Source organism: Bombina bombina, chromosome 5, assembly GCF_027579735.1.
Source record: "Bombina bombina isolate aBomBom1 chromosome 5, aBomBom1.pri, whole genome shotgun sequence".
In the NCBI taxonomy this organism is placed as follows: domain Eukaryota; kingdom Metazoa; phylum Chordata; class Amphibia; order Anura; family Bombinatoridae; genus Bombina; species Bombina bombina.
The window spans coordinates 82,840,068-82,867,855 of NC_069503.1; the positions used below are offsets into that span (position 1 = coordinate 82,840,068).

The 27,788-nt window shown below is 41.4% G+C and overlaps 1 protein-coding gene and 1 pseudogene across 1 annotated transcript in view; both read left to right on the forward strand.

Moving 5' to 3' along the window:
* Positions 1-27,788, forward strand: part of LOC128659929 (homeobox protein orthopedia) — a 149,410-nt gene that overhangs the window by 62,971 nt on the left and 58,651 nt on the right. Inside the window, exons 5-6 of the mRNA XM_053713514.1 lie at positions 16,670-16,751; positions 25,511-25,546. Coding sequence (XP_053569489.1) covers positions 16,670-16,751; positions 25,511-25,546 — 118 coding nt within the window. The remainder of the gene's footprint in view (positions 1-16,669; positions 16,752-25,510; positions 25,547-27,788) is intronic.
* LOC128661852 (uncharacterized) lies at positions 14,586-14,763 on the forward strand (annotated as a pseudogene).

Sequence of the window (27,788 nt, forward strand, 5' to 3'; positions counted from 1 at the left end):
TATTTCTCCTCTAAAGCCTGTCTCTAAAACCAGAAAAGAGGGAAGCCTTTCTGGGGTGCGTGCTGGGTCTGTCCTCCTTAGGGGTCATTGTCCCGGTTCCTATTGCAGAAAGAGGTTTGGGATACTACTCAAACCTGTTTGTGGTCCCAAAAAAATAGGGATCTTTCTGCCCAATTCTGGACCTAAAAGTGCTTAAACAAGTTTCTTCATGTCCCCTCATTCAAGATGGAGATAATAAGGTCCATTCTTCCTCTAGTTCAGGAAGGACAGTTCATGACTATAGATCTGAAGGATGCCTTCTCATTCCAATCCACAGGGACCACTTCCAGTTCCTAAGGTTTTCGTTCCTGGATCAGCACTTCCAGTTAATTGCACTTCCGTGTGGTCTAGCTACTGCTCCAAGAATCTTTACAAAGGTTCTAGGGGCTCTCCTGGCCGGTGCCAGAACCCAGGGTATGGCAGTAGCTCCCTACTTGGACGACATTCTGGTTCAAGCACCATCCTTTCGTCTAGCAGAGGACCATTCGGTATCTCTTCTCTCACTTCTTTGATCACATGGATGGAAGATAAATTTAGAGAAGAGTTCTCTTATTCCAAGCACCAGGGTAGAATTCCTAGGTACTATAATAGACTCAATATCCATGAGGATATTTCTAACCAACCAGAGACTGTACAAGCTAACTTTGGCATGTCTTGCCCTCCGGACCTCCTTAAGGCCATCTGTGGCTCAGTGTATGGAGGTAATTGGTCTTATGGTGTCCAGGATGGACATAATTCCCTTTGCCAGGTTTCGTCTTAGAACGTTACAGCTGTGTCTCAACAGGTTTCCCTTGACAGCTGGTCGAGAGAATCGTTTTCTTGGTGGATCTGTCCAGATCATCTGTCCCGAGGGACCTCCTTTCTACGACCATCCTGGGAGATTGTGACTACGGATGCAAGCCTCTAAGGATGGGGAGCTGTTTGTGGTGCCAAGAAGGAACAGGGACTGTGGTTTCTGGAGGAATGCTCCCTCCCAATCAACATTCTGGAACTTCAAGCAGTCTACAATGCTCTGAAGGATTGGCCTCTTCTGGGTTTGTCCCAGTTTATCAGATTTCAATCAGACAATATAAGCTTGGTGGCTTACATCAACCATCAGGGGGGAACGAAAAGCTCCCTAGTGATGAGGGAAGTATCTCTGATGCTGGAGTGGGCAGAGGCCCATTGCTGTTTGCTGTCAGCGATCCACATTCCGTGTGTGGACAACTAGGAAGCGGATTTTCTCAGCAGACAATCCTTTCATCCAGGGGAATGGTTTCTCCATCCCAAAGTGTTTGTGGATATATTCTACAGGTGGGGGATGCCAGAGATAGATCTCATGGCGTCTCGTCTCAATATCAAACTACTCAGATATGAGTCAAGGTCCAGGGATCCTCAGGCGGACCTGCATTAGCAGTGCCTTGGAGATTCAACCTAATCTACCTTTTACCACCATTATCACTCCTTTCTTGGGTAGTGGCCCGCATCAAGCAGGAGCAAACGTGATACTGATTGCTCCATCGTGGTCGCGAAGGATGTAGTTCGTGGATCTAGTGAGGATGTCATCTTCTCCTCCATGGAAGTTACCTTGTCGCAGGGATCTGCAGGAACAAGGTCTTGTTGTTCAAAATCTAGATTCTCTGAGGCTGACTGTGTGGAGATTGAACGCTTAGTCCTTGCCAAGAGAGGGTTTTCTGAGAGAGTTATTGATATTCTCATTCAAGCTCATAAGCCGGTTACTCGTCGCATCTATCATAAGGTATGGAGAACCAACTTATTCAGGTGTGAAGAGCGTGGATTTCCTTGGCATAAAGTTAAGGTTCCAAACATTTCACAGGGGAAGACAGCACCTCACTCCAAGTCTTGGGGCACGGAACAAAGGGTTAGCCAGACCCCAGCATCATAGAAAAATTCAAAAAGATTTCCAGTCTCCAAATGATGAATAAAAAAAAACCTTTATTTATACAGGATCCATAGTACAGAAACAACAATGTTTCAAACCAGCAATTGGTTCTTAGACTAAGAACCAATTGCTGGTTTGAAACGTTGCTGTTTCTGTACTATGGACCCTGTATAAATAAAGGTTTTTTAGTCATCATTTGGAGGCTGGAAATCTTTTTGAATTTTTCCATAAAGTTAAGGTTGCCAGGATTCTTTTGTTTCTCAAGGAGCGACTGGAGAAGAGTCTTTCGGCCAGTTCCCTGAGGGGACAGATTTCGGCCTTGTCTGTTTTACTGCACAAGAGCCTCTCTGAGCTTCCAGATGTTCAGTCTTTTGTTAAGGCTCTGATTAGGATCAGACCTGTGTTCAGATCTTCAGCTCCCCCTTGGAGTCTGAATCTGGTTCTTAAAGTTTTGCAATGGGCTCAGTTTGAGCCTATGCATCTATTTGACATCAAGTTGTTGTCATGGAATGTTCTTTTTCTACTGGTTATTGTTTTGGCGCGCAGAGTATCTGAAATTTCTGCCTTGGAATGTGAGCCTCCTTCTCTGGTGTTCCATTCGGATAAAGCTGTCCTACGTACTAAGTTAGGTTTTCTCTCTAAAGTTGTGTCAGACTGCAACATCAACCAAGAGATTGTGGTCCCTTCCTTGTGTCCTAATCCTTCTTCCTCGAAGGAACGGTTACTTCATAACTTGGACTTGATTCGTGCCTTGAAGTTTTATCTTCAGGCTACTAAGGATTTTAGACAAACTTCTTCCTTGTTTGTGGCATATTCGGGGAAGCGTAAGGGTCAGAAGGTCTCTTCGACTTCCTTATCTTTTTGGTTGAGGAGTGTTATCCGCTTAGTTAATGAGACAGCGGGACATAAACCTCCTCAGAGAATTACGGCTCATTCTACTAGAGCAGTGGCTTCCTCTTGGTCCTTTTAGAACGAGGCCTCTATGGATCAGATTTGTAAGGCAGCCACTTGGTCCTCCTTACACTTTTTTTCTAAATTTTACAAGTTTGATGTTTTTTGCTTCAGCTGAAGCAGCCATCGGGAGACAGGTTTTGCAGGTTGTGGTGCCCTCAGATTAGGGTCCGCCTCTCTTTTGTCCCTCCCGTTATCATTCAGTGTCCTTTAGAGCTTGTGTATAAGTTTCCCAACAGTAAAGAATGAAGCAGTTGATTCTCCTTATATTAAGAAGGAAAACATAAATTATGCTTATCAGATAATTTAATTTCCTTCTGTATAAGGAGAGTCCACGGCTCCTGCCCGTATTCTCCAATGGCACCTTTTATACCCTGATATTTTTCCTACTGTTCCTTGTTCCCTTGGCAGAATGACCGGGGGATAGGGGAAGTGGGAAGAGGTATTTAAGCCTTATGGCTGGGGTGTCTTTGCCTCCTCCTGGTGGTTAGATTCAGTATTCCCAACAGTAAGTAATGAAGAAGTGGACTCTCCTTATACAGAAGGAAATGAAATTATCTTGTAAGCTTAACTTATGTTTTTACTGGAAATGTTTTCCAAACTTCCCCCCAACCATTTGTTTTATTGGGTATAAGTACATTGTTTTGCAGTAGTTATCTGATGAAACCAGTTAGGGACAGATATGTAGCAGGATTAGTCTTGATGAGTCAGACTGGTGTATTTCAAGTTCTGAAAGACTATTTCTTTCCAATGGCATGGAGATTCCACAATTCCATTCAATTACTGTTGGAAATTCACCTCCTGGCCACTAGGAGGAGGCAAAGAACACCCTAGCTAAAGCTTAAGTATCCTCCATCTACCCATACTCCCCCAGTCATTGTTTGACTGAAGAAATTCAAGAATTTAATCCTTTAATAGGTAGTTTCCCTGCAAACAAGGATTGGGGTAATGATGTGTCCATGTAATCCTCTTTAGTAAGAATTATGGTGGCTTTTAGCTGTTGGAGGTCGGTGAGGGAATCCTTACTTTTCCTCCAACAATTTATGCTAACACCTATATACCTGCTTTTCTTTTATCTTCAGGTCCCTGCCAGCGGTCAGAAGTCCTTTCATTTATATTTCATAGGAAATATCATGTAGCAAGGACTGGAATAATCAGAGACCTAGTGGGACCTGCTGCTCAGGAGGGGCTTGTATATTTGTTTTATATATATATCCGCTAGTTTGGAATATGTTGCGGCTGTGCAGCTATCTGTTTTCTGCCAGGGACAGGGATTTTGCTGCTTCCATTGCCGATCAAATTGCTTCTATCCCTGCACGGTCCGTTTTTTGAGGTGCTTATATATATTTTTAAGGGCACAGTATGTTTGGGGCATAATAAATATTTACCAATGTTTGTTCAGTCTCCCCCTTTTTTATATTTATGAGGGATTGGATTGTATTCCTTTCTAGGGATATCAATATTTTGAGCAGTTTTTTGAGCAGTTAAGCCCTTTCCCTCTAACCGCACCGGATCTCCGTCCGTGTGTGATGTAGTTGTGTGATGTTTTGGAGCACGTAAAGGGTGCTTCCAAGGAAGGATTGGAATTCATTTTACTACCATTTTGAGTCTAGTCCCTTCTCACACATTTCAGGGCGTTGTAATACATTGAGGACGGTATTTGTTTATATATAACCCGTCCCAAACATCCATATGGTAAATTGCTATGCATTATAAGCAATGGTGGTTTCTCTGAGGTGTTGTTAACAGTAATATGGGGCCGCAGCGGTTCTAATTTTTTTGCCGCCATTCCGCCCGACCTCATTTGGGCTGTTATGTGTAGTGCCAGTCTCCTCTTCTGCTTATTTCCATATTTATTCAGATTTGAAGAGGAGCGTCTCGTTCTTTATCATAGACAAAGATTTGACTGTGAGGTAACTCGCTTGAAGTTAGAACCGATATGCGTGCCCTGAATCTCTTCTATGTTTTAACTCTACAGCGCCATTTTAATCAGAGAGTGCAGAAGTGGCGGGCTAAGAGCCCTACTAGTGGTAGATACTGGCACAGATGGGGTTTTCAGCGGATGTATAGGGAGTATTGCAGCTATCCTAGCGTTATTGTCTCATCGCTCCCTGTATCTACAGCATGGAGTTTGTTTTTGTCCCTCCCAGCTGTTGCCTGTGTTTATCGGCTGCTGCGGGTGTTTCTGCAGCATATGCGTTGCAACTTCTCTAGCGGGGGTGTGTTCAAGCGCTATGGAGAATTATGGGTTCCAGGTTGATTCATTCCCTTGGACCGTGGCCTTGTTTTATCTCTATGGGGGTGAAAGTCTCCTGATTAAATCTGTACTTTGTGTTCCACTCATAGTATTCATCCTGTCTTTTGGCAGTGTGAATAGGAGGCACAATTTCTCTTTATGGGTGCATAATATAGCATATCAGATTTTGCTTATTGAATCTGTATCTGCTGTGTTAGATTCTCTGGCTTACAGAACTGTCAGTGAGCCTTGCCAATGTATCCTATTTCATCAAAGGGCAAAGAGGGTATCAACGGCACTCCTTACACATATGTGTATTGACACTCTATATATACATTTAACCCCCTATATATTCAATCAGTGAGGGAATTATTCCCTGCAATTTTGTGTTAGATAGAGTAGGTGCTATGTAGTATTCAACTTATGAAAACAATACAGTAGAGAGTGGAACACAAAGTACAGAGCTCTAACTGAAAAGACTACATACTTAGCACTCAAAGGGTTAATATAGAGTGGGTTATCAAAACGTAGAAAGACTCTATTATGTGAAGGCAAAATTAGAGTAGCTGATTAATCAAGTGAGTATGCTGACTCTACGTTAAAACATAACTTTTATTAATGTCATAAATAATAAAATACTGGATTGGTTACTTTAAAAACACTCCCAGAAGCTGAAGACTGGTTAAATAACCTAGTCAAAGTAGGTTGAATATATAATTATATAGGTTTTGTATTCGCACATAGTATAATCTTGCTTTAATGTATCAAACGTATCCAATGTTTGAACTGAATCATAACATATAGCAACTATTAGTGAGTTGGTCGTGGATAAAAAGATACTTTTTATTGTAAAGCATCCCAGTACTTTAATTTACTGGTATCCAGTGAAGCTCTATGTATCTGGTTCACAATATTAACCACTTGTTTATTTCTCTGCCATATGCGGTGAGGATTGAATATTGAATATTTATGCAGATATTATTTGAAAAACAATTCTTATATATCATCCATTCATAGATAATTTTAACCCCAAACTTTAGTAAGATGGGAGTCCAGTCAATTAACTACTATTGGTATATGGCCGGGCTGGCTGTATTATTAAGTAGTTTTGTTTTATACAAATAATTCACAGATCTTTGTATTGGACCCTTAATATTAGTGAAACACCAGTTTACTCTGTTAGCTAATACTGCTGGATTGTCGGGTTGGTTGTGTTACGCAAACATTGGCAGAAAGTTTGTTTATTTGCAAGTGTGTGTCTCACACTTACATAGATGAAAAAATAAAGTGGTCAATAAACAGGCGAATGTGTTACTGAACTTTTATTAGGCACAAGTTGTTAATTAGAATGAGGTAGTAAGACACTCACTATGTGTGTCTGATATAATTCTTAAATAACAGACATTTATAATATGTCCAATGTTCATAGTATATAGATTCTAATACCTCCTTGGTGAGTACAATCGCTGTGCCCTGTTGGTAAGCGTGTTTATTGTATTAATTGTGAGTAAGATTGAATTATTCTCCCTAGGCAAATATTGTATATCGATGTATGCTAGCACACAGTGGAGCTGCAGTGACTGGGAGGAGGCTATACACAGTTAAAGGCGTGAGTAAGTTCCCATCTACTGACACAGTAACAGCTAGTAGCGAAGTTATCGTAGCCAGAAACAGGATTTGTGCTTTTCTTATATAACCACTGTTGTGTGGCAATATTAGTCTCGAAAAGTGACTGTAATAATTATAAAGGTATTATAGACAGCCAAGATCGTAGCTTGACTTGTATATTTAGACACAAATTCTAGCGATTTGCACAGAAAGATTCCAGACTGTTTAAGTTTAGGAGCAAATCACAGCTGACTTTATGACTATCGCACACTATCAGTGTATTGTGCGGTTGCAGATATTACTTATGCCTTACAGATATCACACCTACCATTACATACTGCTAATAAAATATTATGAATATGTTCGGATTGATTTTTAATTTTAAGTATAGGTCTTCTATGGTAGTTATAAGCTATCCTATTTCTGTGGGAATTAATTATATGCAGTGAGATCTTTGTATTCTTATAGTTTGCACTGACTTATTGTCTCTGAAAATGTTTTTCTTCCTGTGTTAACATTTTCAGGTTATATATATTTAAATATTGCTGAGTATATTAATTTTCTAGGTACTTAGTTCAGTACCGTTTCTGTTTCCTTTCTGGGTTTAATTCTGTTTAAAGGGACATTGAACACAAAAAATTTTCTTTCATGATTCAGATGGAGAATACCATTTTAAACAACTTTCTAATTTACTTTTATTATCTAATTTGCTTCATTCTCTTGATATTCTTTCCTGAAAATCATATCTAGATCGGCTCAGTAGCTTCTGATTGGTGGCTGCTCATAGATGCTTCATGTGATTGGCTCACCCATGTGCATTGCTATTTCTTTAACAAAATATATCTAAAGAATGAAGCAAATTAGATAATAGAAGTAAATTGGAATGTTGTTTAAAATTGTATTTTCTATCTGAATCATGAAAGATTTTTTTGGGGTTTAATGTCCCTTTAAGAAAGGATTCCCTTGTCTTTGCTGCCATCTTTTGGTATTTATTGGTATTGCACCTTGTGTATATACAGGTAGCCCTCAGTTTACGCCGGGGTTAGGTTCCAGAAGGAATGGTTGTAAATCGAAACCGTTGTAAATTGAAACCCAGTTTATAATGTAAGTCAATGGGAAGTGAGGGAGATATGTTCCAGACCCCTCTCAAAATTGGCATAAGTAACACCTAATACATTTATTTTTAAAGCTTTGAAATGAAGATTTTAAATGCTAAACAGCATTATAAACCTAATAAAATAATCACACAACACAGAATATATAATTAAACTAAGTTAAATGAACAAAAACATTTGCTAAACAGCATGATAAACCTAATAAAATAATCACACAACACAGACTTCACTTGCATTTTTCTGCAAACAGTTCTTTCTATTCATTCCAATCTGGACTGATTTATAGACAGGAAGATCTTGTTCCTTTGAAATCTGCTCAATAGCTCAGGTCTGGTTTAACTGATTAATTTCAGCTTGCTTGGATTTGCTGCAACACAAGCGGACATCTCCACCTACTGGCTATTTTGATAAATGCACTGCTTCTCAATGCTTTTCAATAGCAGTCACATGACTGGAAAAAAAGGTTGTTATTCTGAAACGGTGTAAATTGAACCGTTGTAAAACGAGGGCCACCTGTACTTTATTTTTTATTTTTATAAAGCTGCATCAGATTCTGCTATGTTATTTATTTTCTCTTTTTTTCTGATGAAGAGTATATTTTACAGAGATTTAGTAACTTTTTTTTTTTTGGAGGTTTTAATCATTATCTGTATATTAAATTCTACTGCAGGAAATAGTGTGATGATGATTTTACATGTCCGTCTTATCTGAGATAGTATGTCATTGGAAACTTGGGGACTTGCTTATCCCTCATCAGGAGGTCTCCCCTTCAGGTGTGTACTCCAATTTTTTCTCTGATAAAGGGAAATCGGAATCCCTATAGCCTGCCAGTGTTCTGCCCAGTTTCCCGGTAGAGGATCCTTGTGATCATGGGCTAGTAGTCTACCCTGTGTGTCTCCGACATTATCAGGGCTGTCCTTTTTCCAGATCCTTGGGCAGTGGAAGTAGTTTTTCCAGGGTTTCAAGATAGGTTTCAAATCTTGTTCTCCAAGAGGCAAGTTTCTCCTATCAAGACTTTTTTCAGATTCTTTCCGAGGAGAGGTTTTCCTAAGACCTATCTTCCCTGGGAGTAATTCCCTTTCCCTCCTGCAGAATTTTTTCCTTCCTTTTTGCTGTTCCCATATCGGAGGGAACTCTTCACCCTATCTGGATCTGAGGACTATCAACAAATTTCTCAAGGTTCTGTCCTTCACAATGGAGACCATATTTCCTTCCATTGGTCCAGGAGGGTCAGTTTATGACCACTATAGACCTGAAACACGCATACCTTCTTGTTCCTATCAAGGAACACTTCTGTTTTTCTGCGTTTTTTGTAACCCTTCTATTGGTTTGGCTACAACTCCCAAAATCTTTCTAAGATCTTAGTGTCTCTTTTAGCAGATCTGACATGGACTCTCAGTTGTATCTTTTTCACTCCAGGTCAAAGATATCCTGGACAAGAGTTCTCTAGTTCCAAATACTAGGGTTTGCTTTCTGGGGACATTCATATATTCAGTTTCTATGAAGATCTTTATGAAAGATTTGAGTAAATTCAAGCTTCTCTTGTTCTGTCTCTCCCTTCAATCCTTGGCACGTCCTTCACTGACGCAGTATAGGAAATAATCGGCCACATGTTGGTTTTAATGGACATTTTTATTTTCTTCCTAATGGGAAAGAGTCCACAGCCGCATTCATTACTTGTGAGAAATAAGAACCTGGCCAGCCAAAGGCTTAAATACTCCTCCCACTTCACCCAGTAATTCTTTGCCTTTCATCCCAGGAGGTTGGCAGAAAAGTGTCAGAAGTTTTTATTTTCGATTATTGTATTTTTATTTATTTATTTTTTACAAATGTCTCTTATGGGGGGTGCTACCCTTCGACATGGGACAGGAGTTTTAAGTAGTCCTGTCAGTCTCTTAGTGAGGGCCTGGGCGAATGTTAGAGTCCAGAGTTGCAGTGGGAGCTTCCTCTGCGACATCATCCCGACTCGTATTAACAGCTCCTTCAGTCCTTGGCATTGCCGAATTTCGTTTCGCTACCTGCTTTCTTCTCTCAAGTCCATGACGGAGGCGATGCTACTATTTGTCACACTTGAAGGGCTGTGTTCCTGTTCCACGGCGTAGATTCTGGTAAGATCGTTTCATTTTATTACATTATTATTAAAATTTATTTGTAAAGTGCCGCTATTGTGACAGCTAAGTATGGGTCTTGGTGAGGCGCCTTCTGTACCGATCTAGGAATCAAGGGATAATTTCTTCCTTAGGGGTGGATTTGTGAATGGGGAGGGTCCCTTTTAATCATATTTCTTATGTGATTCAACCTGCCTTGTGTAGTGGGTATTGGCTCTAAGGCTGAAACATCTGGCGTTAATCTATGTTATGCCATAGTGGCTTGCTTCTGGGCTTGCAGGCTGCAAGTCCAGGGTTCTGTTTCCCCTTTGGATACTGGTTGTACACTTTTTGCTCGGTTCCAGACTTGCTTAACTTTTTTTCTATGGGGCCTAGTTTGCTGCCTTCTGATGACCGGACGTCGTTACACTTGGTGGTTTTCCCGCTTCCGCATTCCTGACCATGTGACGACGAAAGAATGTCTGCTCCGCTAAGGTCTGGTCATAGGAGGTGGTGAGTGCCCCAGCCATTGTGGGTGTCATGTGCCGTTAGTTTTCCATATAGTGCTTTTTTTTAATATTCTTTAGCCATGAAGGATTCTAATGCTGGGACTATTGTTATTTCAGATTCTGAATCATCCTCTGAGGAGGATTGTACTTCGCCCCGTTGTTGAAAGTCTACCAGTCATGTGTTTTGTTCCTTCATAGTATGCTGGGTTCCTCAGGCTCGGGGAACCATGGGCCTGCTGAGCCATCGGCCTCTGGGGTCTCTGCTCCTCAAGAGGCGTCTTCCCATGCGCACCCTTCTACTGTTGTGGGTGACCCTGACGTTGATGTCTCCTCCGCACAGGGTGGATTGTTTACCCCAGAGTTAATGGGACATTTTCGTTTTAATTTGTTGATTTGTTGATGGCACTTGTTCGTCTGCAGGACCCGATGTTTCTTTGCGGTTGTGTTCCTGTCCAACTATCCCGGGTGTCCAGACCATGGGGGGCACTAAAGTTTTTTTCCCCCAGGGGTGATTGTTCCTCCATGTTGTGCCTTTTTTTATAGGATTGCACAGCTGCGTGTCCTACTGCTTAGTCTTTTTGACTTGTTGGGGGATCCTTTCCTTTATCGGCCAGGAACTTCTCAGTTTTCTTATGGTCCTTCTATCTAGACTAGTGGGTATGATGTAATCTCCTGTCGGTCTATCTAAATCTTTCCCAGATTTTTTTCCGGTCTTTGTTTGGTGGGTCCTAGGGAGGCCTGGTTCTTTCTGGGCGGATACTTGCGGGTTGCCTGTTTTTCTTTTCATCCGGTTAGGATTTGTTTAATTTTATTATCTTTTTTCCTGTGGATTTTCTGGGATTGATTTGCTAGTTACTTCCTCAGAAGTTGTTTCTGGATTGTTGGTCCACAGTTTTTCTGTGTTCCTTGTTGATGGTTAGTGATGCACTTGGCTGGTCCGGCGGGACCTTGAGGTTCACTTGTTGTTTGTTTTTATAAACTACACTATACATTCACATCAGGGCCTTTGGGTCCGGATGTCGAGAGGGCTTGGGTTGGCCCAAGTCAAGTCTGCCTTTCGGTGACTGGGTCGGTGGAGTTCCACCACGTCGCCTTTTTCATTCCCATTCCGGGGGTGGGGCCTTCTCTGTTGTGGGTGGTTTAGGATCTCTTTGGGCTGCCTCTTGCTGGTTCATCTAGGGATCCTAGGTCTGTCCTCTTGGACTGTTTTTGTTCCCAGTTTTTGCTGGGCTCAGTTGCGGAAGTTCGGCGGCCGTTGCTGTTGAGTGGCTAGCTTCGAGCTTGCCATGCAGGGGTGGCTAGTTATGCCTTACCTGTAGCTATTGGGATTTTTGCTCTGTCAGGAACCCAGACATTGTGGCACGCCTTGGATCCTTCCCGGTGTGGGAATTTGTGTTTCTGGTTGTCTCCCATCCCTTGAGGTTGGGTTTTGGCGTGTGATCCATTTTTTCTGGTTCTCGTGGATCTTGGCTGCTGGTCCGGGTTCCTTTTAAAGTTTTGGATTGTCTCCACGGTTTTGCAGGACTTTTCCTGTGTTCCTTTTGTAAGTTCCTCTGTTTCGAGGTTTTTCCTCAGCTGGAATTAGTCTGACCAGGTTTCTTGGTCCGGCAGCGTCTCAGTCATGTTGACGTGGGTTTTGGCTAATGGAATCTCTTGTGGCTCCCTCCCTGCTCAGATCTGGTAGTGGATCTGGGGTGGGCCTGGGTTTCTGGTAGGTTGGTATAGCTATTTTCTATACCTGTCTTGTTTTCCCTGCGGGGTTTGGGGTTGCGTCCGGATGGGGTTTCTTTGTCTCCCCTTTGGGGAGTCTGGCCCTTTCTTCCAGTTGTGATGAGATTGTGTGCCTCTGGAACTCTTTTCTCAGGGTCCCTTGGTCCTGTTGTTTTCTCACTCTTGTTTGTTCAGATCTCTGGGACATGGATCTAGCCATCTGGTGTACTTTTCCCCTTTTTTATTTCTGCATCCTGCTGAATTTCTAGAGGCAGTTGTGTTTTCGGGAGATTGTCTTGTTTTATAACCTCTGTTGTAGGGGTCCAAGATGTTGTCTCTGGAGGTCTTTGCACCTTTTTGGGTTCTGGATGTTTTAGGTCTGTCTTGGTTTTTCTTCTCATGTCCTGGGGGCAGGTGATCCCTGCCTGTCACGTTGGCCCCTTGATTTCGGGGGTATCCCACGATGAGCTTAGTGGTGAACTTTGCTGCTTTGCAAGCTGGAAGTTAAGAGTTCAAATCCAGCTGTGGTCATGTGCTCTTCATGATGCATGTCCTACAAATATCCTTGCCTAGAGCAGCTTTTTTAGTTTTGCCTCTGTGGGCTTGTCTCTTGGGTTTCTGTGTCTTCAGCTTGTCTGTGACAGGGTAGTCTACCCATGCGTGAGTGGCTCTTGTTGATTTTTTTCTGCTCCTTCCTAGCCTTTCAGGCTGCTTAGGTCCCGGGTGAGGCGTTCTTGAACCCTCTCTGTGGGATGACCCATCTGTCAGGGTGACATTTGATTCAGGGATGATTTTCTGGTCCCTCCTCTGGCTACGGGATTTTTTGTTTGTCTTGCTCCCATTCAGCTGGTTAACTGGGAAAGAGATTCTCCCTTGTTGGTCTTGCTTCTGCAGTGGGTTCTTGGACAAGCTCTTAAGCTGTCTATGGGTTTATTGAGCTGCTTTATGTTTCTCTTCTGGTCCTTGTCCTTGTTTTTTTCCTGTGATGCCTTTTTTCTCCTGGCATCTCGTAGGGTTTTTTGGAGCTTGAGAGAAGAGCTTGGTTGTCTTCCTGGAAGACCTGGTTCTGTTATTTTCTTTCTGACTTGCTCCTCCCTCTGGAATTTGTTAGTCGGGATCCCCAAGTTGGTCTAACGGGGTGTGGCTGGGATTTGCCTTCTGAGAGACGGTGTCTTTGAGGTCTGTTGTCTCGGTTGTGTCTGCTCTTGATATCTAGCCAGGCCTTGGGACTGTCTGTTGATTGTGTCCATGGGGTTGTTTTTTCAATTGTTTTTGTTCCCTGTCTTCGTGCGAAATGGGACTTGTTTTTCTCTGGGAATGTGTTTAAAGGGACAGTCAAGTCCATAAAAAACATTTTATGATTCAGATAGGGCATGTAATTTTAAACAACTTTCCAATTTACTTTTATCACCAATTTTGATTTGTTCTCTTGGTATTCTTAGTTGAAAGCTAAACATAGGAGGTTCATATGCAAATTTCTTAGACCTTGAAGACTGCCTCTAATCTAAATACATTTTGATAGTTTTTCACCGGTAGAGGGCATTAGTTCATGTGTTTCATATAGATAACATTGAGCTCATGCTCGTGAATTTACCACGGAGACAGCTCTGCTAAAATGCAAGTCTGTCAAAAGAACTGAAATAAGGGGGCAGTCTGCTGAGGCTTAGATACAAGGTAATTACAGAGGTAAAACGTGTATAATTATAACTGCTGGTTATGCAAAACTGGGGAATTGGTAAATAAGGGATTATCTATCTTTTAAAACAACAACAATTCTGGTGTTCACTGTACCTTTAAGGTTGGTGCCTTCGTTTGGACCGCCTCTTAACCTCCCGTCTTGGCATTCAGTGTCCTCTTTGACTTGGGTATAATTTTCCCACAAGTAATGAATGTGACTGTGGACTCTTTCCCATTAGAAAGAAAAAGATAAATTATGCTTACCTGATAATTTAATTTTCTTCCATGGGAAAGAGTCCCCTATCCCCCCGCACATTTTTGAGGCGTTGTGTTTAATCTTCTTGCACCTTTTCGTCTTGATATTTCTTCCACGGTTCCTTGTTCCTCAGCAGAATGACTTGGGGATAGGGGAAGTGGGAGGAGTATTTGAGCCTTTGGCTGGTGTGTCTTTGCCTTCTTCTGGTGGCCAGTTTCTTATTTCCCACAAGTAATGAATGTGGCTGTGGGCTCTTTCCCACAGATGAAAATTAAATTATCAGGTAAGCATAATTTGTTTTTTGCTTGCTTCCATCTGATATCTCTTCAACTAGATATGCGCAGACAATGGAATAGCGATCTTTCAGATATTTCTGAGAGAGTTGTCCTAGACAACCACACAAGAGACTATATCTCTGCGTGGCTTTTTCAGTCTTCTGTCACAAGATATGTGCTTCTTGAGACCATCTTGGGAGATTGTGACTGCGGATTCCAGCTTATCAGGCTGGGGAGCAGTGTGCTTCTCGTTTTTTTTTGTCTAAGATCTAGTGTAGTATCTGTTCTTATCAGTTCAATATCAAATTCGTCCCCTATCTGGGGACCATAAAAAAAGAGGATCCTAGTTGCCAGGGGAATCTGTTCTCCCATTATCATTCTGGATTTGAGAGCATCTCAAGGTTCTGGTAGCGTGGCTTTAACTGCGTTCTGTCCGGTTTATCAGATTTACATCGGACATCATAATCTCAGTAGTTTATACCGATCATCAGAGTGAAACTGGGAGTCACTGGCTTCAAAGGAAGTTCTCACATGCTTCGGTGGGAGCAGTCTCACAGTGGTCTCATCTCGGCTATTCTCATATCTGAGCAAACAGACGTTCCTTCCAGGGGAGTGGGCTCTTCTTCCGGTAGTAATCTCGGACTTTACCCTCAAGTGGGGTGTTCTGGAAATAGACTTCATGGCCTTTTGTCTCTATGCTAAGTTACTCTGTGATTAAGGGACCCTCCAGCAATGTGGGTGGATGCATTAGCTGTGCAGTGGGAGTTCATTCTGATGTATGTGTTCCCCCCCAGTTTGCCGTTCTTCCCAGATTCATAGTCCTCATCGATCTGGAGCAGGCCTCAGTGATCCTATTTGCTTTAGCCTGGCCTTGCAGGACTTGGTTTGCAGATCTTGTGAAGCTGTTGTCCTCCCCTCCATGGAGGTTACTTTTTCTGTTTCTTTTCCAAAGTCTAGACCTCTGAGGCTGACTGAAGGGAGATTGAACATTTAGTTCCTTCTGAGAGGGTTTTTTTTTTGTCAGACAGGGTTTTTTACACCCTGATCCAGGCTCTCCTATTTCTCATCAAATGTATCATAAGGGCTGCCACCCCTATCTCTTATGGTGGGAATTTCGAGGTTTCCCTTGGCTCAAGGTGAGAGTTCCTCGAATTCTGTTGTTTCTCCAAGAAGGTTTGGAGAACGGTTAAGATGCTAGTTCTCTAAAGAGCCAGATCACTGCACTTTAGGTTTTGTTTCTCTAGAAGTTTTCCTATCTTCCTGATTTTCAGTCATTTGTTCAGGCCCATAATTAAGCTTGTGTTAAATTGTGTTGCTCCTCCCTTGAGGGGTTCCATTTGAGCCTATGCATTCTGTACCTATTTAAGCTTTTTCTTTGGGAGTCTTGTTCTTGTTGGCTATATCTTCTGAGAGTAGAGTCTCAGAGTTACCTGTCTTACAGGATGACCCATCTTATCTTATTTTCAACGCAGATAATGCTGTTATGCTATGGATTTTCTTCCCATGGGGGTCTTTGATTATTCTTTTTGTCCTAATTCTTATTCTCTAAAGCTGTGTTTCCCAACTGTGGTCCTCAAGTACCCCCAACAGGTCAGGTTTTCATTATAGTTGAACCAGTCCACAGGTGTAGTAATCAGCTGATCATTAACCAACCTGCTCTCATCCATCAGCTGATTATTTCACCTGTGCTTTAGTTCAGCTATAATGAAAACCAGGACTGTTGGGGGTACTTGAGGATCGCAGTTGGGGAACACTGCTCTAAAGGATTGTCTCCTTTACAACCTGGGTATGGTACGTGCCTTAAGGTGCTGTCTCCAGGTTACTAAGGATTCTTCTTTTAGCCAGTTTTCTGCCTTGTTTGTGGCTTATGCTGATAAGCGTAAGGGTCAAAAAGCTACTGCAGCTATTCTTTCTTTATGGCTGAGGAGTATCGTTGATTGGTTTATGAGGAAGCTGGGCAGCAGTCTCCTGAGAGTTTTACGGTTCATTCTTCTCGTGCTGTTTCTTCTTCCTGGGTTTTCAAGGATGAAGCTTCCATGAAATAAATCTTTGCGATGACCACTTGGTTTTCTTTTCATACCTTTTTTTGATTTTCCAATTTTGATGTGTTTGCCTCCGTTTCCTTTATTCCCTTGGCTGAATGACTGGGGGAGTATGGGTAGTGGGAGGATACTAAAGCTTTGGCTAGGGTGTTCTTTGCCTCCACCTGGTGGCCTGGAGGTGAATTTCCCAACAGTAATTGAATGGGATCATGGACTCTCCATACCAGGAAAGAAAAGAATTTATCTGGTAAGCATAAATTTAGTTTTTTTAATCTTCTCTAGGTTTGGTTCCAGAACCGAAGGGCAAAATGTAGAACACACAAAAGAACAAAGCCAAAAAGTACAAGGCGGAAAAGAGGATATGGTAGGTACCTCTGTGACTTGTAATTATACGTTTATACAGGTAGGAAAATAGGTGATAGAGAGTCTTTTATTTACATGAATTACTGCTAACAACAATGGCGCTACAGTGAGAGTAAAATAAAAATACTATAAATAGTTTAATGAGAGTAATAAAACATATATACAATACTCTTTTATTATGTATTGTGACTACTTTTCATGTAATTTACCTCCTTTTTTTTCTTCTTATTCATAACTTGATAGTTCCACTTATTCGAGACAGAATTGTGCATTTCTCTATATTAAAGGGATACTAAACCCAAATGTTTTCTTTCATGATTCAGATAGAACATGCAATTTTAAGCAACTTTCTAATTTGCTCCTATTATCAATTTTTCTTCGTTCTCTTGCTATTTTAAGTTGAAAATGCAGGAATGTAATGTAAGCAGCCGGCCCATTTTTGGTTCAGCACCTGGGTAGAGCTTGCTGATTGGTTTGCTACATTTAGCCACTAATCAGAAAGCACTACCAAGGCGCTGAACCAAAAATGGGCTGGCTCTTAAGTTGACATTCCTGCTTTTTCAAATAAAGATAGCATGAGAATGAAGAAAAATTGATATTAGGAGTAAATTAGAAAGTTGCTTAAAATTACATGCTCTATCTGATTCAGTAAAGAATAAAATTGGGTTAGTATCCTTTTAATAAGTGGACTAGTAACTTGTTTTCCCCTAACTGATAAAGTAATAAATGTCTGTGTTGATAATTAGTTGTAAACCACTCTCTAATTGCATAGAACTTTTTTCATATTACATACACACAGAGAACAGAGAACCTACAGTAATCAGCCTATTATTCAGTGAGCATTAGCAGTAAATTTATATCACCCAATGAACATTAGTACAATATACATATGAGCCAATAAGCAGGAGTAGAATGTGCATATCAGCCCATGAGCAGGAGTAGAATGTGCATATCGGCCCATAATCAGGAGTAGAATGCACATATCAGCCAATGAGCAGGAGAAGAATGCGCATATCGGCCCATAATCAGGAGTAGAATGCACATATCAGCCAATGAGCAGGAGTAGAATGCACATATCAGCCAATGAGCAGGAGTAGAATGCGCATATTGGCCCATAAGCAGAAGTAGAATGCACATATCAGCCAATGAGCAGAAGTAGAATACACATATCGACTAATGAGTAGGAGTAGAGTGCACATATCGGCCAATGAGCGGGAGTAGAATGCCCATATCGGCCAATGAGCAGGAGTAGAATGCCCATATCAGCCAATGAGAGGGAGCAGGATGCCCATATCAGCCAATGAGCGGTAGCAGAATGCACATATCAGCCAATGAGCGGGAGCAGAATGCCCATATCGGCCAATGAGCTCAGCAAAACTTCTCAAGGGTAATACAGAATGTAATATGCTCTCAAGAGAAAACTCATCCAATGGCGCAGCAAAACTTCTCAAGGAAAATGCAGAATGTAATATGTTCTCAAGAGAAAACTCATCCAATGGTGCCACAAAACTGCTCAAGGGAAATGCAGACTGTAATATGTTCTCAAGAGAAAACTCATCCAATGGCGCAGGAAAACTTCTCAAGGGAAATGTAGAATGTAATATGTTCTCTAGAGAAAACTCAACCAATGGCGCAGCAAAACCTCTCAAGGGAAATGCAGAATGTAATATGTTCTCAAGGGAAAACTCATCCAATGGGAAATGCAGAAGGTAATATGCTCTGAAGAGAAAACTCTTCCAATGTCGCATCAAAACTTCTCAAGTGAAATGTAGATTGTAATATGTTCTCTCGAGAAAACTCACCCAATGGCGCCGCAAAACTTCTCAAGGGAAATGCAGAATGTAATATGCTCTCCAGGTAAAGGAGACCACCAACATGGATTCCAAGCATTTCAAGAGGAGTTGGGTCTAATTTCCCTGCTGTTGTGCCTGCACGAGTGCTGATTTATACCATTGACCTGGCCTGACATCTCCCGAGATAACCTCATTATCCCTGGTCTCCATCTGGTGGGACGAGGAGACTTTCGGTTTCAGGTTGCCTAGAAGTCTGCCGGGCGACTCTTTGGACCCGGTCTGCCCATACCGCACTATATGTGCTTTGCATCACATGAGTAGGATATCATCTGTGCTTATACCCTTTGCTTGAATTGTCTGATTTGCACTATGTGGCACCCTCTACTTTTTGTATTCTAAACCTATCTATACTGTGTTGTGGCGTGACACATTAGAGGAGCTGCCTGAAGCCGTGGATTCTCTTCGGTATTGGATAGCTTTTGTATTGGGAAGTTATCCCTTTGGACTTCCTTTTTTTGTTACCTTTACATTTGAGAAAACTCATCCAATGGTGCAGCAAAACTTCACAAGGGAAATGCAGAATGTAATATGCTTTCATATTCTTCCAAAAGTCTTCAAGCATTGAAAGCCAACAGAAGACATCTTGTGTCATCAAAAAGAAAAGTAACTACTCATTAAGTAAATGTATGCAGTGAATGTATTTAGTAATGAAATAGCTACAATATTTTCTAGCTGAATACGCCGTGGAACTGTTTGGGGCGAATACTTAATAATACAATTAAGCTGTAAAATGTTCTGAAGACTCCTAGAACTAGTGACGACTTTACAGTGACTTGTTTAAGTACGGTACTTTCTATTAGACATGCATTATTTTTTTATTCAGTGATTCATTTTACAAAAGGTTGCGAATATGGCTGCAGACAGCAGCATTTGGTTATTTTCAGCACCGGCTTTATTACAGTGCGACGCACAATGATCTGAATTTACACAGATATTTGTGTGTTGCTCTAATTTAAAGTAATTTCCTGTAAAACTAAGGGGAAAAGTGGGAAATAAAATTAATGTAAATTGTTGTTTTCTCTTGTAAGATGTATCGAGTCCACGGATTCATCCTTACTTGTGGGATATTCTCCTCCCCTAGAGGAAGTGGCAAAGAGAGCACCCACAGCAGAGCTGCCTATATAGCTCCCCCCTTAGCTCCATCCCCCAGTCATTCTCTTTGCCTACTCTAAGTAACTAGAAAGTGCAGAGCGAGTGTGGTGACAAAAATTTTAGTTTTTATTTCTCAAGCAAAAGTTTGTTATTTTAAATGGTGCCGGTGTGTATTATTTACTCTTTGGTAGAAAAAGAGATGAAGATTTCTGCAAGGAGGATTATGATCTTAGCACTTTGTAACTAAGATCCACTGCTGTTCTCACAAGGGCTGAAGAGTACAGGAAAACTTCAGTTGGGGGAACGGTTTGCATGCTAAGCTGCATATGAGGTATGTTCAGTTTATGTTTTTCTAGACAGACTGTCTTTATTCTATAAAAGGCTGGCAATATCCCCATGGGGAAAGGGTAAGCTGTATTCAGACACTTGGATAGGAATTTCAGCTTGCTTGAAGGGCTCATTTGTTACTGGTGACACTGTTAGGAAAAAACGTTTTTTGTTTGTTCAGTAAATTATGCAATTATAACGTTTTTTGAAGGGTCTGAAGGGGTCATTGTGGCTTGTGTTAGGGTTTTTTAACCCACATGGTTAATTAAGAGACACTCAGGTGTTTTTCTAATAGGCCTCAAAACATAGAGTGAGGTGGGAGGGGCCTATTTTTGCGCCTCAGTTGCGCAATTTCTTTACCTTAAGAGTCATACAACTGCTTTTCTAGAGGTTCCTGCTGTGTTTGAGGGCTGTAAAGGAGGTTTTTTTTCCCCCCAAATCGTTCTGAAGGGCAGGTAGGCGCCACAGCAGAGCTGTGGCAAGGTGCTGAAAGTCTTTTTTACCGGTTTTGACGTTTTTTCAATCCGGTTTTGCCATTAAGGGGTTAATTGTTTATTTGCATAGTTGTGCAAAGTTACTAAGGCTGTAAGATACTACTGTAAAAATTTTGTTAAGTTTACTGCTTTATTACACTGTTTTGCAGAACTTGTGCAGCTTTTTTTCTCTTAAAGGCACAGTACCGTTTTATTTCTAAGTGTTATTTACTTTGATTACAGTGTTTTCCAAGCTTGCTTGTTACATTACTAGCCTGTTTAACATGTCTGATACCAAGGAAAATCCTTGTTCAATATGTTTGGAAGCCATTGTGGAACCCCCTCTTAGAATGTGTCCCAAAGGTACTGATATGTCTATAAATTATAAAGAACATATATTAGCACTTAAAAATAGAGCAATAGATGATTCTCAGTCAGAAGTAAATGAGGGTTCGCCATCAAGCTCTCCCCAAGTGTCACAACCAGTAACGCCTGCACAAGTGACGCCAAGTACCTCTAGTGCGTCACATTCATTTACTTTACAAGACATGGCCACAGTTATGAATACAACCCTCACTGAGGTTTTATCCAACTGCCTGGTTTACAAGGAAAGTGGGACAGCTCTGGGTTAAGGAAAAATGCTGAGCCGTCTCACGGTTTAGTAGCCGTTTCTGATATGCCCTCACAATGCTCTGAAGGGGCGAGGGATTTGTTATCTGAGGGAGAAATTTCTGATTCAGGAAAGACGCTTCCTCAGACAGATTCTGATATGACGGCCTTTAAATTTAAGCTTGAACACCTCCGCTTATTGCTTAGGGAGGTATTAGCAACTCTAGATGATTGTGACCCTATAGTGGTCCCAGAGAAATTGTGTAAAATGGATAGGAACTTAGAGGTTCCTGTTTACACTGATGTTTTTCCAGTCCCTAAGAGGATTGTGAATATTATTGCTAAGGAGTGGGATAGACTAGGTATTCCGTTCACTCCCCCTCCGGTTTTTAAGAAAATGTTTCCCATATCTGATACCATAAGGGACTCATGGCAGAAAGTTCCTAAGGTGGAGGGAGCTATTTCTACTCTGTCTAAGCGTACAACTATACCTATCGAGGACAGTTGTGCTTTCAAAGCTCCTATGGATAAAAAATTAGAGGGTCTCCTGAAGAAAATTTTTGTTCATCAAGGTTTTTCTCTCCAACCTATTGCGTGCATTGTTCCTGTAACGACTGCAGCTGCTTTCTGGTTTGAGGCTCTAGAAGAGGCTCTTCAAATCGAGACTCCATTATCGGAAATTATGGACCGAATTAAGGCACTTAAGTTGGCTAATTCTTTTATTACAGATGCCGCTTTTCAACTGGCTAAATTAGCGGCAAAGAATTCAGGTTTTGCCATTTTAGCACGCAGGGCGTTATGGCTAACAAAATAATTTTCGTTCCTTTCGGAACTTTAAGAGTGGTCCCGCTTCAGCTTCCTCTGCTACAAAGCAAGAGGGGAATTTTGCCCAATCCAAGTCAGTCTGGAGACCTAACAAGGCTTGGGTAAACAGGCCAAGAAGCCTGCAGCTGCCTCCAAGACAGCATGAAGGGGTAGCCCCCGATCCAGGACTGGATCTAGTAGGGGGCAGACTCTCTCTCTTCGCTCAAGCTTGGGTGAGAGATGTTCAGGATCCCTGGGCTTTAGAAATTGTGTCCCAGGGATATCTTCTGGAATTCAAGGGCTCCCTTCCAAGGGGGAGATTTCACATTTCTCGATTGTCTGTAAACCAGACAAAGAGAGAGGCGTTCTTACGCTGTGTAGAAGACCTACATACCATGGGGGTGATTCGCCCAGCCCCAAAGGAGGAACAGGGGCTAGGGTTTTATTCAAACCTGTTTGTGGTTCCCAAGAAAGAGGTAACTTTCAGACCAATCTTGGATCTCAAAATTCTAAACAAGTTCCTCAAAGTTCCATCATTCAAGATGGAGACTATTCGGACTATTCTACCTCTGATCCAGGAGGGTCAATATATGACTACCGTGGACTTAAAGGATGCGTATCTACACATCCCTAATCACAGAGATCATCATCAATTCCTCAGATTCACCTTTCTAAACAGGCATTACCAGTTTGTGGCCCTTTCTTTTGGGTTGGCCACGGCTCCCAGAATTTTCACAAAAGTGCTAGGGTCCCTTCTGGCAGTTCTACGACCACGGGGCATAGCAGTGGCACCTTATCTAGACGACATCTTAATTCAGGCGTCGACTTTCCAGCTAACCAAGTCTCACACAGACATCATGTAGGCTTTTCTGACATCTCACAGGTGGAAGGTGAACATAAAAAAGAGTTCTCTCTTCCCTCTTACAAGAGTTTCCTTCCTAGGGACTCTGATAGACTCGGTAGAAATGAAAATATTTCTGACGGAGGTCAGAAAGTTAAAACTCTTATCCACTTGCCGAGCTCTTCATTCCATTCCTCGGCCATCAGTGGCTCAGTATATGGAGGTAATCGGACTCATGGTAGCGGCAATGGACATAGTTCCTTTTGCCCGTCTACACCTCAGACCACTGCAACTATGCATGCTCAAACAGTGGAATGGGGATTATGCAGACTTATCTCCTCAACTGCATCGGGACCAGGAGACCAGAGATTCTCTTCTCTGGTGGTTGTCTCAGGAAATATGCTTCCGCAGGCCATAGTGGCTCATTGTAACGACAGATGCCAGCCTGCTAGGCTGGGGTGCAGTCTGGAACTCCCTGAAAGCACATGGCTTATGGTCTCGGGAGGAAGGTCTCCTCCCGATAAACATTTTAGAACTGAGAGCGATTTTCAAAGCGCTTCAGACGTGGCCTCAGCTTGCTGCGGCCAAATTCATCAGGTTTCAGTCGGACAACATCACGACTGTAGCTTATATCAATCATCAGGGAGGAACATGGAGTTCTCTAGCGATGATGGAGGTAACCAAAATAATTCGGTGGGCAGAGGATCACTCTTGCCATCTTTCAGCAATCCACATCCCAGGAGTAGAGAACTGGGAGGCGGATTTTCTAAGTTGTCAGACTCTTCATCCGGGGGAGTGGGATCTCCATCCGGAGGTATTCGCCCAGCTGATTCAGCTATGGGGCACACCAGAATTGGATCTGATGGCGTCTCGTCAGAATGCCAAACTTCCTCGTTACGGGTCCAGGTCCCGGGATCCCAAGGCGGTACTGATAGATGCTCTAGCAGTGTCTTGGTCCTTCAATCTGGCTTATGTATTTCTACCGTTTCCTCTCCTCCCACGTCTGGTTGCCAGAATCAAGCAGGAGAGAGCTTTGGTAATTCTGATAGCTCCTGCGTGGCCACGCAGGACTTGGTATGCAGACCTAGTGGACATGTCCTCGGTTCCACCGTGGACTCTGCAAATGAGGCGGGACCTTCTAATTCAAGGCCCGTTCACGCATCCAAATCTAATTTCTCTGCGTCTGACTGCTTGGAGATTGAACGCATGATTTTATCAAAGCGTGGTTTCTCCGAATCGGTCATTGATACCCTGATTCAGACTAGAAAGCCTGTCGCCAGGAAGATTTATCATAAGATTTGGCGCAAATATCGTTATTGGTGTGAATCAAAAGGTTACTCGTGGAGTAAGATTAGGATTCCTAGAATATTGTCTTTTCTCCAAGAAGGTTTAGAGAAGGGATTATCTGCTAGTTCTCTTAAAGGTCAAATATCTGCTTTGTCTATTCTATTTCACAAATGTCTGCCAGATGTCCCAGACGTTAAAGCATTTAGTCAGGCTTTGGTCAGAATCAAGCCTGTATTTAAACCTGTTGCTCCGCCATGGAGCCTAAACTTAGTTCTTAAAATCTTCAAGGGGTTCCGTTTGAACCTATGCATTCCATAGATATTAAGCTTCTATCTTGGAAAGTTTTGTTTTTAGTAGCTATCTCTTCAGCTCGAAGAGTTAATGAGCTATCTGCTTTACAATGTGATTCCCCTTACCTTGTTTTCCATGCAGATAAGGTGGTTTTATGTACCAAACCTGGGTTTCTTCCTAAGGTTGTTTTGTTTCTAATAAGAATATCAATCAAGAGATTGTGGTTCCTTCTTTGTGTCCTAATCCTTCTTCTAAGAAGGAACGTCTGTTACACAATCTTGATGTGGTTCGTGTTTTAAAATTCTACTTACAAGCAACTAAAGATTTCCGTCAAACATCTTCTTTGTTTGTTGTTTATTCTGGTAAACGGAGAGGTCAAAGGGCTACGGCTACCTCTCTTTCCTTTTGGCTGAAAAGCATCATCCGTTTGGCCTATGAGACTGCTGGATGGCAGCCTCCTGAAAGGATTACTGCTCATTCTACTAGAGCTGTGGCTTCCACATGGGCTTTTAAAAATGAGGCTTCTGTTGAACAGATTTGTAAGGCGGCGACTTGGTCTTCGCTTCATACTTTTTCCAAATTTTACAAGTTCGATACTTTTGCTTCTTTGGAGGCTATTTTTGGGAGAAAGGTTCTACAAGCAGTGGTGCCTTCCGTTTAAGGTCCCTGTCTTATCCCTCCCTTCATCCATGTCCTGAAGCTTTGGTATTGGTATCCCACAAGTAAGGATGAATCAGTGGACTCAATACATCTTACAAGAGAAAACATAATTTATGTTTACCTGATAAATTTATTTCTCTTGTGACATATCGAGTCCACGGCCCGCCCTGTTTTTTAAGACAGGCATATATATTTTTATTTTTAAACTTTCAGTCACGACTGCCCCCCTATGGTTTCTCCTTTTTCTTCCTAGCCTTCGGTCTAATGACTGGGGGGGGGGAGCTAAGGGGGGAGCTATATAGACAGCTCTGCTGTGGGTGCTCTCTTTGCCACTTCCTGTAGGGGAGGAGAATATCCCACAAGTAAGGATGAATCCGTGGACTCGATACATCACAAGAGAAATAAATTTATCAGGTAAGCATAAATTATGTTTTTTACCGTGCACGAGTAGGTATTTTATATTAAATGTCTATTTTTACATTATTCATGTTAAGTCATTGTTACATGTCTGTGTTTCCTGCAGTTTTTCACCATTATATACCTGAGACGACTACTAAGGGTAAGTGGCTTAAACTTCATTGTTTCATATTTTTTTCAATATGTTTAAACATTTTAGTTCTGCCAGGAAAACTCATTTTACAAATGCCAGTTAATAAAACCTGCTTTGATTATACCACGTGACACAGTGTGCTATATAGTTATAGTGTGTGTTTGTATGTGTGTGTGTGTATATATATATATATATATATATATATATATATATATATATATATATTGTACTATATAAATATATATATATATATATACATAGGTTCAGAACCTGGGTTGTGATTGCTTATTGATAGCTAAATGTAGCCACCAATATGCAAGCACTATCCAGGGTGCTTAAAGGGATAGTAAACACCAAAAATGTTATTGTTTAAAAAGCTAGATAATCCCTTTATTTACCATTCCCCAGTTTTGCACAACCAACACTGTTATAGAAATATACTTTTTACCTCTGTAATTACCTTGTATTTAAGTTTCTGCTGACTGCCTCCTTATCTCAGCTCTTTTGACAGACTTACATTTCAGGCAATTAGTGCTGACTCTTAAATAAATAACTCCACGCGCATGAGCACAATGTTATTTATATGAAACACATGAACTAACGGCTATAGCTGTGAAAAACTGTCAAATGCATAAGAGGCGGCCTTCATGGGCTTCAAATTTAGCATATGAGCCAAACAAGTATTAGCCTTCAACTAAGAATCATTTTTTTATGATAAAAGTAAATTAGAAAGTTGTTTAAAATGACATTCCCTATCTGAATCATGAAATATTAATTTGGACTTTACTGTCCCTTTAACCTAAAATGGGCCGGCTCCTAAGCTTTAAATTCCTGTTTTTTAAATAAAGATAACAAGAGAATGAAGAACATTTGATAATAGGAGTAAATTAGACAGTTGTTTAAAATGACTGATCTATCTGAATCATGAAAGAAAGAAAAATGGGTTTAGTGTCCCTTTAATTATCACTCCTTATGTGGGGTCAAGCTTTTTTTTGATGATAATTTTCAAATATGATGTTTTAGTCAGTTTCAGCAATTGTATTTCATTAAATGGACATAAAACACATTTTTTACACGATTTAAAAGGAGCAAGAGATTGTAAACAACTTTCTAATTGAATTCTATTGTCTAATTTGTTTTGTTCTCTTGGATTCCTTTGGTGAAAATGACACCTAGGTAGGCTCAGGACCTGTTGATTGGTGGCTGAATATTTATGCCTCATACTATTGGCTCACCCAATGCTCGCTGTAGTAAATTGCTGCTTATTCAACAAAGGATACCATGAGAATGAGGCAAATAATAGAAGTGCATTGTAAAGTTCTCTATTTAAATTGTATTTTTCATGTCCCTTTAAGCACTAAATACGAGGCTATTCCCTATTCCTGGGTGCCACTATGTTGAACTCTATCTTTCAGTACAGTCTAGTGCTGACCTGTTTGCACCTCTCCTTCAGATACCTGGAGTGTAACCTATTCCAAAATGGCGGCACCCATGATTAGAGTGAGGTGCGTGAAATGTATTTAGCAATTAGTGTCCCTTTAATTAAACAATATTATAAACTGCACATTGTCAGCAGGAAGTTGTATGAACTTTCATAAACGTTTCCCCTAACTGAGACTTTAGTAGAAAAGCTATGGCCTCGATTTATCAAACACGGGCGGACAGGGGTATTCATATTCACGGCTTCTTCTCTGGCAGGCCGCAATACGCTGCATTTATTATGTCACACGAGCACTACTGTGCAAACACATACACACTTTTATCCCATGCCAGTCACTCCCCTTGTTATATACCATATCCATTTTCATTCTGACACAAAACCTCTTTTATTAATAAAGCTTTGTTTATTGTGGTGTTGAATATAACTTAAACCTTTATTTTTGTAGCATTCTCATTTCTTATGCTTTACAAACTAGCAGACGATGGACCGTAAAAAGCGTTACATTTTACAGTACTATTTTGGGTTGTGCTTGAGCACATCACGTAGCCACTATAACATGAGCGCGCTAATGGCAATCGCTGCACTATCCTTAAAAATAAAGACCGCACTAACACCTTTCTGCCCCCATTCATTTGTGATACCAGATTGCGCACACCCTGAACTACTGTTCCACTCGCAGTCAGGCACAACTGTAATGCATGCAGTGATGGTCTAGATTACAAGTTAAGTACAAGATTGCAAGCAGTATGGGGAGCTTATACCACTCCTATAAAAGAAAGCCTACCAAAGGCCACAACTCAAAAGCAGTAA